The 13843-nt window shown below is 37.4% G+C and overlaps 1 protein-coding gene across 2 annotated transcripts in view; it reads left to right on the top strand.

The window, feature by feature from the left end:
* SPECC1L (sperm antigen with calponin homology and coiled-coil domains 1 like) overlaps window positions 1-13843 on the top strand; it is a 54805-nt gene that overhangs the window by 17543 nt on the left and 23419 nt on the right. For both annotated transcript variants that reach the window (XM_072350835.1, XM_072350834.1), the window contains exons 5-9: window positions 948-1155; window positions 6303-6376; window positions 6842-7017; window positions 8775-8938; window positions 10571-10662. In XM_072350835.1, coding sequence (XP_072206936.1) covers window positions 948-1155; window positions 6303-6376; window positions 6842-7017; window positions 8775-8938; window positions 10571-10662 — 714 coding nt within the window. The remainder of the gene's footprint in view (window positions 1-947; window positions 1156-6302; window positions 6377-6841; window positions 7018-8774; window positions 8939-10570; window positions 10663-13843) is intronic.

A 13843-nucleotide genomic window follows, 5' to 3' on the forward strand; every position in this document is an offset into this window, starting at 1 on the left:
GTTCCATGTAATTTAATTTGCTAGCTAAAGGTTTTAGTTTTGAATGGAACAAATTTGTCTAGTAAAAATGTCTTTACTTGAAGGTAAGTCTTCCTGATAAGAAAGTTTGTTGAACATGTTGTCTCAGCTATATGTTAATTGCAGGTCAATAGCCAGTTAGAATTAATCCTAATTAGAGATTTAAGTAAAATAAAATTTTAATAATTAAAGTTGGGTAGTGATATTTAAATAAATACTGAAGCAGGTAATTTAAAGCAGGGCATTTTGTGGATTAAAACTGGTGCCTGTGCTGACCCGCCCTAAGCCATGACCTTGTTTTTTGCTGTTGGGCATGGGAGTGAATGTTAAAGAGCCTCTGATCTCAGCTTGTTATTTAGGCTGCAGTTTCATGAGGCAGGATAAAATGGTCTTGCTGTTCCTGAAAAGAGGTCTACTGCCTTTTTCTTTCCCTGACAGGTGTTTTTTTAATTAAACAGATCAGTATTTTCTAAGACTTTTCAGGGAACTGCTTCAAATCACTGACACACATCACATGCACAAATATGAATCTTGCTACTAGGTTAGGGAACCAGAAAGCATTAATATTGATGCATGAGGAAGAGTGGGTTTCTCATGGCAAGATAAAGAAAGGATAAAGCCTTTTCCCCTGTGTACATAGCAGCTAGATGTTAAATTGCATCAGCTGCTCTTGAAACCCCAGTACTGTGGTTCTTACTGCTGATAGAGTAGCTGAGGGAAGCTCATTTATTCAACTTGGGAGAAAAATGGTTTGACTCTGTCACAGAAAAGTAGTTGCATATACAATTTTAAAGGCTTATGTTTAATTTCTTGGCCAATGCCCTTTCCTATGGTTCCAAAAATATATTGTAGGTATGCTAGCTGGAAAACAGAAAGTTTATCTTTATGGGAATACAGTTTAGTTATGACACCTGGTGTTTCTTTCTCAGGTTGAAGATGAATACAGAGTATTCCAAGAAGAAGCCAAGAAACAAATAGATGACCTTAATATGACTCTAGAAAAACTTCGGGCAGAGCTAGATGAGAAAGAAACTGAGAGAAGTGACATGAAAGAAACTATCTTTGAGTTGGAGGATGAAGTAGAGCAGCATCGTGCTGTGAAGCTTCATGACAATCTCATCATATCTGATTTGGAGAGTAAGTGTTATGTGTTGCTTGTGTAACTTATGAAGCAGAATACTGAAATAGTGAAAATATTCTCATTTGTCTGAGTTTAAGTCACCCTTATAATGGTAGGGGGAAAAAAAAGCCAGGTTTTCTTTTCCAGTCCTGTTGTTAGTTGGTGTGTGAACCAAAACCTGTGAAATGAGAGTGAATATGAAATCTGTCAATGCTGTTTTCAAGTTACTTTTTGAAGTACGAAAACTTACAGACTTAATACTAGTGTGCTACTTGTGCAGTTTGGAAACTGGTTGATTGATTATTATTATTATTTTTTTTTAATCTTTTTAAAATTATTATTATTTTTAATGCTCTTTTTCAAGTGCCTGAATACCAGGATTTACCTGATTGCTTGAGAACGTGAATAACTGATGATTTCTTCCCTCTGTCAACTCACTGTACAAGAAATGGTTGGAGCCTATAATGAAATTCATATTTACTGTACACTCACCTATCTGTCTGTTTCCCATCTGACCTCTGAGCCCTGCTCGGGCATTCCTACCGCAGACTGGAATTCAGCAATTAGTGTCCATCTGAGCAAGAACTTGGGCAGCTGCACCTTCTGAAAGCTGTTATTTGTGCTGTATTGCTTAGGGAATTAAAATGTCCACTCTTCTAAATAAGATAATGAAAAGCCAAAGTATTATTCCTTTTCACTGTAAGTAACTATTTTAAATTGGTCTGCTATCAAGGAAAGATAGTCGTTCAAGTAATCAAAACTGCTTATTCAGCTGAAAAGCAGTATTTTCAGATGTGGATGTCAGCTTAGTTTCCCCAAGCAGTGTTTCCTTATCTTGCAAGACAGTTGCTGTTTCACTTTACAAAATTCTTTTAGCTTTTTATTCTTTTTCCTCCTCTTTCTGTGCCAAAGCCAAAGGAACATATTCCCATCCAGGAATGGGTGTTGAAGTGTATGGGCAGTGGCTCTGACGTTGTTCCTGATGTCATTTTATAACAAACACTGTGAAAAAGGAACGCTTCTCTACTTGTGTTTTTTCTCTTTGTCTTAACTGAAATCCATTCGTACCGTCAAGTAACCATTTAGGTGTTTACTTAGTAATACCTAATTACAAGGCAGCTCTAATTTTTAGATGCTTCTGCCTTGGGAATAGGGCATGTCGTTTTGACAGGCGTTTTGTAAGAATGTTTCTGCAGTTAAACTGGTAAACATGCTGGTGGGAAAAAATTCTATTGGTGCTGAGATTTTCAACAAAAATTGCTGTAGTCTGTTACTTGTATCTGCAGAAATAGTTCTGGAAAGGCAGCTGGGCTGTTTGGTGTGGTTACTTCTAGAGGAAACGAGCATCTGGAGAGTGACATCTAGCGACCAGAAGAAGGGATTGCACACGGAGAATTGTGGAAGTGCGTGCAATATGTAACAGACAGAATTTTAATGATTTGTATTGAAGTCATAGGAAATTACATCTTACTACAGAGTTCTCTTATGTTGATCAGACTTGTGGGCTGATCTGGTTTTCTACCAGACAATACTATGCTTTCAAATGTGGAGATGTGTTGTAGGTTTATGTAATCTCTCATTTGCCCGGTGTCAAATATGGGAGAATTTGAGAGAACATGAGAGAGCTTTCCTAATGACAAACTTGCTGTCTGATTGAGAGTGATGGTGAGACAGCAAATAAATTGCAGGTGTTAAATGGCAGAAAGTTATCTCTTAATGAAATCAGAGAAGAGAGACTTTACAATTAGGAGGAAGATGCTTCATTTATGAGCTGATGAGTTTGCATTAAGTGTTGATGAGCCACTGCACTAAAAAGTCATGTAGGATCACGCAATGCTCTGGCCTGACTGCCTGGAGCATGCTTCATTGCAGGCTTTCCTAATTCTAGGAAAGAGTTCAAGGATCATACAATGAAACATGTTTCACAGCTATTGGAATATTATTATCACATTTTAGCTGTTATTATATGAATATGAGTGCCTGGAAAAAACAGCAATCTCTTGGATAAGGACAGTGGAATTCTGAAGTCATTGATTAAAAGCATACTGCTCTTGCAGTCAGCCCAGGTGTGGCTGGGCCTACAGTCAGTGTCACCTGAACTTGCCATCAATTGGATAAGGAGACTTAGCCATAGTGATTCTGGACTGAATCAGGAAAATAAATACTGCAATAAGCCTTAAGTTCCATGCTATCGCTAGACACAGCAAGCTGAAGCAGCCTGTGTGGGGCCAAGCGCTGGCACAGAGGTGTTGGTGAGCAGGAGAGCAGCAGCAGAGCCTTGCGCTAGGTGGTGTGTGTGCTCTACTTTTTGTGTGCCACTTCAGACAGGCTTCAGTAGTCAGGTAACCAAGCTGGCACGATCATCATCTTTGCTAAGGGAGGGAAAAAATGGTATGGAGGATTTTGTATCATGATTTGCAAAAAGTTAATGTTTGTAGGTTAACTTGTTGGTTGTCAGTGTTCTGATGTCTGAAAATACCTGCTGTACATTCACTTACTGCAAGATATGAGTGTTAAATGTATCAGTTCTCTTCATCCATCAATATTTCAGTCAGTACATATCTTGTACAAGACTAGGTGAGCCAGAAGTGTGATACAGTGATTCAGTGAATGAGTACTTCTACTGTAGGACAGTCAGAGTTAGTTTTTAATACAGTCTCATTTTCAAAAGGACCTTGACAGTAGTTATCACGCATGCTTTGTACAAATGATGTTTTGTCCTTTCCTACGTAATATTGGGAAAATAAATCATTAGTTTTTTAATTATTTGTGCATTTTAGAGAAGACTAGGGGAGGCAAAGAGGATGCAGTGAGGAAAGGTACCCAGAGCAGCTGTACAACAGTGGCTGCCCCCTGCTTGTTGTTATTGCTTGGCTCTGTGGCCTTCAGAACCAATGTGAAGAGTGGAGTTGAGCAGTAAGAGGAGAAATCCCCTATCTCAGTCTATCTAAGTTTCAAATTCTTTTCAGTTCTGTTTTTTCTGAATCTCTTCGATGGATTTAAGGTTTGTGCAGAGGTAACTGTTTCCAACTGCTATGAAATGCTCTGTATTGTTTATGGTAACTGCAGAATATTCAGACCATTGTGTTTTACTTCAAAGCATAAATATACTAAAACTTAATGGTGCATTTCATATCTCACAAAAGCCCAAAACAATGGCATTATACAACCTTAGCTCTGGATGCATTTCTGGTTTCTGGCTTGTGGTTATTTTTAGATGAACTGCAGATTGCTTTCAGTAGTAGAACAAATTTTACTTTTAAGGACAGTCTTTGAACCACTTGTTAAAAGGACCACCATCCACTCAATTTCATTTCCAAGTGCTGCTGAAATCTCCTTATATACTTGCCATCACAGTCGAAAGGTACCTAATTTGCAAATTTGTGTTGGTGTTCTGCTGGTGGTTTTTAGCTGATGGTGGTTTTTAGCATGAAGGAAAAAACAGTGGGGAGAGGAAGCAACTTCTTTAACTTTCACCTGAAGCTTTCATTTCAGTGCTGACTTTATCTCAACCAAGTTTTATATACAGACAAACTAAAAATAGGAGAACTTTTCTTGAGTATAACAGCAGCATGTGGTTTGAGTGGCTTGCTCTGTTAAGGCTGTCTTCAGAACTTAAAGATCAGTTGGATGCATCTTAAATTGTGCAGTCCTGAAAGAATGAGATTCATTCAGAAATATTTGTCTAATTTTACTGTTTCAACTTTCGCAAGCCAGAGAGGTTATCACTGTTTCAGACCAACTAAGGTTTATATCATCCTTGTACAGAAATCAGCCGTGGCATTTAAAGCTTTTGAGTTGGGGCTGTTGAGACAACACTGAAGAATTTCTTCTGATGAAACCAGAAAGAATTCCATGGCTGAAAAATTTTAATGCTCTTGTGAGCTTAGCTGAGGCTTTTGAATGTACATATCATAAATGGGCTTAAATGTGTACTTAGTCATTGTTGCATTTCATTTAAACGTTTTGAAATGCTTACTGTCTTCCACTTAGTCTTCCACAGCTTCATCTTTACTGTTAGGAAGAGCAATGTGGCAGAAGATGAGTACTGAAGTGATAGGCTTGCTCAGGGAGAAGGTGGTAGTGGTAGAACATTGATTAGGAGCAAATAATGAGTTCATTGTTTTTTCTGAGCCCTAATAACCAGGTCAGAATCCTGGAGGGTGTTCCATCTAGGGAAATGAGACCGTCAAAACCTTACAGTGTCAATTTATCTGCATGAATGTGTGTGTTTTGCACATTCAGTCTTTGTGAAAAGGTTCTTGCCAATACATGCTGGAAATGTTTCTTTCCAACAGAACTTGAATTAGTGAATCTGCGCTAAAACATGGTTAATCAGTTGGCCTATCAGTTCTACATCTTGGAAATACACGGTGCTATAAAAATGAAACATCTTCCAGTCTAGGATCAGTGAAGGGACACGCTAATGAGAGGCTTATGTTCTTCTTCATTAGTTGCTAGTTATAAGAATGGAGTAATCAATCACACTGTCCTTGTGTATTGAATAAAGTACCAAATGAATAATAATTGCTGTAGCCAACCTGTCAGACGCCACATTAGGAGCTGCTGCTGATTACCCTGCATACCCTTTTGTGCAGCTGCTGACAGAATTGAGGAACCATCTATTTCATAACATAATTACATTGACTGTTTGTCCCTTTGCTGTAAACGTAGCTTGTTTCTATTCCAAATAGTAGCTTGATAGACAAGAATGTAAAATTCTTGTGGACTCAGGTAGAAATTTATCCCTGCTAAAGGCACAACAGTGTTCTGTTGGCTGCTTTGAGGCAGAGGAGGAAATTGATCAGGAGGCTTAATGTATTTGAAAATACCCATTTTAGGATCTTTCCATGTTAATTTGCCCACCTATCAAATAAAAATAATACATACTTTATTTGCTCTTTTTTACTGCTTTGTCATCTTAATGTTGTGACAGGAATTGTTTGTTTTTGCTGCTCCCCCACCAGTCATAGAGCAGTAGGTATCTATCGAGGATTTTTGCCAAATTATTTCTAGTAATACTGTTTTTCTCCTGATGGCTTTGATTATACTGAAGTGTTCTCTGGGTAAGTTTTAAAAACATTTATAGGTTGTTTCAGTTACTGTTTCTTAAGTAAATAGAGCCCTGACTACAATGTTACAGGGAATTTTACTTTCGTTTCAGATACAGTTAAAAAACTTCAGGACCAAAAGCATGACATGGAAAGAGAGATAAAGAATCTTCACAGGAGACTCCGGGTAGGTTGAAAACAGAAAAGCACAATAAAGTATGGAAAAAGTAATATGATTAAATGTAATGACATTAAAAGTGCTGGTGAGAGCAAGGCATCCCAGGGGAATATATATATATATTTGCTAACTGACAGAGACTGAAGATTAGTTCTGAAAAACTCTCAGCATTCCAGAGATGTGGTGTTGTACTTTGGAGAATGTGTTCCTGTGTCTGCTGATGTATTGTTTAATACATACATTTTTAATACTACAATCATTCTCACAGGTTGTTTCTAGCAAAACTGGTTGAATGTGAGTTGTAAGCTAAGCTATGCACAGTACCAGTGGTGAGTGCCTTTAATTGCTCCTGAAAATAGTTTGTTGTAGTAACATGGGGAAAATATGAATAATATGCATAACTTTTTTTTTTTTTTTTTTTTTAACTTCAAAATTCTTGCTGCTGCTTTCAGTTTAATGTTTTGTTTGCTATAGGAGGAGTCAGCTGAATGGCGTCAGTTCCAAGCTGATCTCCAGACTGCGGTGGTTATAGCAAATGATATAAAGTCTGAGGCCCAGGAAGAGATAGGAGACCTAAAGCGAAGATTACACGAAGCTCAGGAAAAAAACGAGAAGCTCACTAAGGAGTTGGAGGAAATCAAGTCACGCAAGTATGCAAGAGACAATGGGAATATCGTCTGTCTTGTGGGGTGATATGATTTTGAAAATCCACTATGTGTTATTGACACTCTAGAAGCTGTAAATTCTTCCTTTCACTGTAAACACGTTGCCTTGTGAAGGCTTTCAGGAGTAAATGTAGATGAAAAAGTTACTTCTATCTAGTCCTCTTCCAAGAATATTTAGTTTGGCACTTTGGTATAAACTTGATTCTCATAGGGGATTTTTCCCAGTAAATGTCTGGACTTAATTCATCTTCCTTCAGTATGGAAAATAAGCAGTGTCAACTTTTCTGTGCATCCTGAATACTTCCCCTTAGTAGCCAGGGCTTTTGCTATGATAAATAGAGATGTTTTACCTGAGAAGAAACCTTCTTCTGCACACATCTTGTACTTCTTTCTTTCCTCTCACAATTATTTCTGGCAGTAATTAGAGGCACTTCATATAAATTAACATTTTAGATGAAATATTTCAGATTATAATATGTCCCAGGTTGAACTGTGTGATACAGTTATTTCAAAACCAAGTCATACATCTCCCAGAAGTATTAAAGTTCTCAAAACTTCCATGAAATAGTGACATCTTGAGCTGCACCATTTCAATCCTGACTGCATTGTCTGTAAGGATTTGAATAGAGGTTTAGCTTACAACTAGAATAATGATATTTGTGATGTGTATATGTTAAACAATTTTCTTGTCATGTGGATGAGCTTTGTAAAGGACACATGGTGCCTATCTCAAGTCCTACTTCCTGCGTAGGCTATGGAACTTGGGAAAAGCCTGATGGTAAAGAAATGAGGGGTAGGAAGAACAGACTGGTGACAGTGAGTGGTGGGTGTAAGACTCCTTGTCTGAGCTAAGAGCTCTAAACTGATTATAATGAGCATTACTAATATACTTCAGGAAAAACTGTAATCATTCAGGTACTCCTTGGGGGGGAAAAAATTCCACAAACTTTGAAGTTACAGCTGTACTTTGGAAGGTAGAATTGAATTGCTGATTCCAGTCAGTATATTCAGTAATTATCTACACACAGCCAACTTTTATCATTTGATTCACTGTAGACAGAGAACAAGGAGGCAGTTGAGGTAGTAAGCGAAAGTGGTGTAACTGCTGCATGAAAGGGAGGTGTTGAGAAAGTATGTTACGTAAAATGAAACAGAAAACAGATCATGTTTAATTGAAATTGTAGGAAATAGATCACTTGAAACATTTTTTTCTTGTCATAGCAGTAATACCGAATACAATAACCACCATAAATCTTCTCTTCTAAGATTCTTGTTTATTTTGATTCAAAGCTTATTTGGATACTGCACAGAGAACAGTACCAGGAATAGATTCTTACTTAGTTACAATTGATTTACATTGTTTTCTGTTTATGCAGGCAAGAAAAAAAATCCCCATTTTTATGTGAAATGGTGAAATTTTTGAGCCTTAAATTTTCAATTCATATATGCATGTGTATGTATTTGTGTATATGAGAGGAACAGAAATTAATAGAAATTAAGCCTTAAGTGGGGTATTGATTTGATAGACTTTTTGCCTGTTGCTTAAGCTGTCTTGCTGACTAATACTGAGAACTTAAATTGATAATGTAGGATGATAATCTGTTCCTAAATTACAGTGGAAAGAAAACTGGGTTAATGACTAATTCTTTTTTCTGTAGATTGAAATTTGTCTTCAAATTTATGTTCCAGTTTTAACACTTTGTATGCTAAGGTGGCTTTAAATGCCTTAAACTTGATTTCAGGCAGGAAGAGGAACGTGGGCGAGTGTACAATTACATGAATGCTGTGGAGAGAGATTTGGCAGCTCTGAGACAGGGAATGGGGCTGAGCCGCAGGTCGTCCACCTCCTCAGAGCCAACTCCGACTGTCAAAACACTCATCAAGTCCTTTGACAGTGCTTCCCAGGGTAACTATCTGCAGCCAGTGCAGTCTGTACCAAGTTATTATTTTGGATGTGTAGACATGAACACCTCTAATGGCTTAGCTAATTCACAGATAAGTTGTTTTATTGTGCAATCATAATTTATAAGCGATAGCTGAAAAAAACCAACCTAAATTAGACTGCTTGACAGGTTATTCAAAGTGGCTAAAGGCAAGCATCATTTTTTTTATCCTTATTTTTCCTTCTCTGTCAAATTGCAAGTGATTCATATGTTATACACTTTGATTCAGTGCTGCTTCATATTAGAAATACATAAACTCACATGGCATAATTGTAGCTGGAAGCACAACTGACTTCAGCCTTTCTCTTAAGCTGTGAACTTACATACTGACTTAAGCATTCTTAAATCTGTGTAATAGCTAGAACTGGGCTTGTTTCATTTTATAACTTACATTCTTGTAGTCAGTGCTAATAAAAGTTCAAAACAGGCTCCAACCAGTTTCACCATGAAATAATTAAAGACTACCTTCTGAAATGAAAAGGGTTTCACTATTGAGACAGTGGACTTCACTGTAATATTCTGATTGTGAAAACAGACGCTGTTGTCCTCTATAGATGAGCAGAATAAGGAATCCAATTAATTACCCTAAAATGGGAAATGGATTTTAGGTTTGACTACATTTGAAGTGGTAATGGAAATATTTCATGTGCCACAAGCCTTTTGGCCTTGAGTTTCATTTTTGTTAGAATCACTAAGTTTTTGATGCAGAAAAGCTTGGTTGAAAAGTAGATTTTATGCTCAGTATTGCAATAAGTGTACTGTGCACAACTCATCTATTTCTGCATACCTAATGACTGAAAATTTATTATAGAAATTCCTCTATTACCTGATGATTCTGTGAATGGTTCCATTTCAGTTTGTGTTCTCATTTTTTATAGATATTTACATTTTCTAATTTTTGTAGAGTTAACTTAAAAGGTTTTTTAATCTATTCTTCAAGAAAGTGCTCTCTTGACAGAGTTAGTCTGATAAAACAATAAAGCCTTTCTACCTTTTTTCACCATATATTTTAAGCTGGTATCTATCTTCCTCAGCACTTATGCCTAATCACGGTGTTATAGAATTAGATGACTAACCACCCAGCTCAATATTTCTGTTCTCATGTGTTTCTAAACCTGGTATTTGTTTAATTCAAAATTTCAGAAAGTGTATTACACAACAGTAAGTCTTCATTAGCTGTGGGACTTGAATTGAAAGCTAGAAAGCAGATACAGGGGATGCCTTACTGGCAGGCCCAGGAGCCTGTGTCTTCAATTGCCTGGAGATAGAGAACTAGTTATGCTCTCATTTACATCTACCAGCTTAATAGCATCCTACACCTTAGCTTTGTCCAGCTCTTAGTAAACTTAGAAATATTTTTACTGTGGCTGAGATATTCAAGACAGAAAATGAATATGACTGTGGAGGAGTAAATGTGATGACAGCCTTGTAAATGGTTTTGCAGGCAGTTGCTACCTGAAATTTTCAAAGATGCTATATTGTAAAATTAGGAGTTTAAAACACAGATGGGGAGAATTTGCTACTTGCAGACAGACTGCTTGTTCATTGAAAACAGGGCAGTGCTCCTGATGGCTTCCTTGCTGTGTTTCTTCCAGTTCCAAGTCCTGCTGCTGCCACAATTCCTCGCACTCCTCTGAGTCCGAGTCCTATGAAGACACCCCCAGCTGCTGCTGTATCCCCAATGCAGGTATGTATTCTATGACCACATTTAATCCTTTGTGAAGAAGAGCACATGAATCTACAAGCAGTAATACACAAAAGTTGGTTGTCTTTATGGGGACATAATGATAAAGTGATGCTGCAAGTAAGTAGCTACTAAAGTGTTTGTTCTAATGAAAGCTTGTTTTCCCTAAGGAGACCTCTGAGAAAATGACATTTAGGCAGCTGTATTTGAGAAATGAAAAATGCTGTGCTTTTGCTACTGATACAGCTTACATCTCTTACTTCTTCATCCCCACTGCTCAGGTCCACATGGAGATACCTCCTTAAAAGCTTATCTTCTTTTTAAGGGCGTTATTATAACTTAGGTATGTTTTGCTGTGTGTCCCATTTGTTTAATGTCTCTTCAAGCATTGCAATTAAAGAAAAATTGTAAAAGGCTCTAGCCTGCCCTGTGCTTTCCCAGGGAGTTTTTCATGGCAAAAGCTATTGTAAATACAAGAAATGACAACATAATTTGGAAGTTATTGGTAACAGTTGCCAACTGTTACGATTCCTGTGCTGCTGAGGACTACAAGTGGAAAGCTATCTACATTCCCTAGTTTTAGACTCTCTGTTTATCAGTTCTTAGTCTTGTGCCTGGCATGGAAGCAGCAGTCACCTCCTTTGGAAAGTGGACTGAGCTCTGTACAATCTGTCAGCAGTTATTAGTATAAATGTATCCCACGTTGCATGGGCTTTTGTTTCCAGACCTGACCAGAGAGAAATGAAGTCATTGTAAATTGATTATCTTTGTTCATTTTGTACTGGCTGGGAGTTTTGTCCAGTTGCTGACTGTACTGTGTGTTCTGTTGTGTCTCCTTTGAAGCTTTCTCCATGTGTTCAGCCACTATAGGAGTCTAGGTAAAGGAGACAACACTACACTAAAGAATGTATCATCAATATGCTCAGCTTGATAGAACTAGCTGCATGAAGAGATTTCAACAGAAGCAAATAAACTTAAGGACAAAGATGGCCCCAGATTCTCAAAAAAAACCCAACAAATTGTTATACTCTATGCTTTTAATGTCATTAATCCTCCTGTTGTCTTCAACGTATTACTTGAATGATTTAGTTATCTATTTATTTATTTTGAGATCTGTCACTCTAGATGACAATTTTCTGAAGTATTTAAATGTGACATTCTCTGGTTTTTATTGGTCTGCCTTTTTATAAGTAGTTGCTGCATGAGTTGATCTATAGACTCACCTTACAGAACTAATCTATGATTTAAGATCTTGAGTAAAGGTGGAAGAGTTGTTCTCTATATGATTGTTGCAGTGCTTATTGTCAGATACTTCTAAAAGCTATCACAGGAAATACTAGAGTGGGAACTTAATGAGAAATGGAAAACAACCAGACAAAAACCCCTTTCTAGCTTTGGGTCTGAACCCATAGTAAAGCTTAGTGGTTGTATACCAGACCTTAACAATATTGCAGAACAGTTGGAAAAAATATACATAAACACATTGCTTTTTAGAATGTAAAACACAGCAAAACTTAACCCAGAAGTGGCTACGCAGTTGTCTAGAAAGGTTTATAAAGGAAAGGCTTATTAGGTTTATAACTGGTTTCCCCGGGTACTTTCTTTTTCAGTTTAGTAGTTGGAAGAATGAAGCAGATGTGGTTTCAGATTCCCTGATCAACAGTGAATGTCCAGTTCTGTTTTGAACATACAAGAAGCTTTCAGGCTCCAGGCTATTCAGTGTCAAACTTCCACAATGTAACTACTTAGTGTTCAAAAAGCTGTGCTTATTTTGAAATTGGTATAACATCTTACTAAGGTACTCATTTAAGTATGTACTGAAGTGCAAAGTGGTCAGAAATAGATACCTGAATAGTAGCTGAAGGTCATGTTTCTGTCCCAAGCTAACTGCAGATTACACCATTTAAGAGTCAGAAGCAAAATAGTTGGAGGGATTTGTTCTTGCCGTAGTTCTGCCTCAAATTTGAAGTGTCAGATCTTTGTTCTTTTTTCTGTTGCGTTCTGTACTGTGTGACTTTTCCTCTTCTGGAGCAAGGAAAAGAAGAGAGTAACAGACAGCTAGTAGAGGCCAGGAATGGCTATGGGAAACTGACTGGTGATGATCTTAACAACCCTAATTTCATCTCTTACTGTAATTACATAATTCAGAGACTACTACATAAAAACATCTAAGTGAACAATTTCCTTTATTGCACCTCATCTAAAGTACTACTTTGCTAGACCTCAGAGTGGAGTGAATGAAAACCAGGAACAGAGATTGTAAAGCTTCTTTAGTAATTTCTGTCCCATTGGGAATCTCCATGAGTAGCCTCAGAAAGTCTATTATTCCTGAGAACTTTGGATCTTGTTTTACTTAGTGTTGAGGAATTTGATCGCTAGTGTTAAGGAAAATTGTTGTTTAGCAGTTAAACAAGTTTGAGTACATTTCTAGCTGAAGGAAAACAAAGTCTGTTTATCAAGGGATTGGTAGGATCTGTACGTGTTTCATTGTGCTTCAGATGTAGGTGAAATGGTGAATGATTCATCAGCAGATGCAACAGAAGCTCACTTGAGCAGAAATGTTTCTAATACTTGTAAAATGCTTCAGGAAAAGTAATTCTCCTTGAGACAGATGTGCAGTATTACTCTGAGGGTATTGCCAAGCAGAACTTGATGCATGAACATATTAGTTGGTTCATTTTCCTCTGATTTCCTGAGACAGTATGTTACTGCTGATGGTTGTAACTGTAACATATTTAACAAGGAACTAGCAACAGTGAAGTTAAGCTCAGTCTGCAGTGTCAATAGGAGTAAAAAGCAGCAAAACAAACATTTCGTTTTATAACAAGGAGACAGGACCAAGATATAGCAAGCTATCAATTGAGTAATGTGGTCATTTTCTGCCAGTATCCATAAAGGATGTTTGTTTTTCAGTGATACCCTGAAACTGAGAATGTGATAAAGCATTGTGGTGACCCAGCAGAGTGTCTGCTCTGTGTACCTGCCTTTCATGACTGAGCTTTGTACTGCTCTGCCTTCATAGTGACAGTCCCAAAAGTGGCCAAGTGACATGATGTTTTCCAACCTCATTACCTTGCTGTTGTTGTTGTTTTGTTTATTTCCTTATTTACTGGAAACAAACAGACTGTCACTGTGATGCAGTGTTTTATTAAGAAAAAAAGAAAGCTCAAGGAGATGAAATAAT

The sequence above is a fragment of the Excalfactoria chinensis genome, chromosome 16 (assembly GCF_039878825.1).
Source record: "Excalfactoria chinensis isolate bCotChi1 chromosome 16, bCotChi1.hap2, whole genome shotgun sequence".
In the NCBI taxonomy this organism is placed as follows: domain Eukaryota; kingdom Metazoa; phylum Chordata; class Aves; order Galliformes; family Phasianidae; genus Excalfactoria; species Excalfactoria chinensis.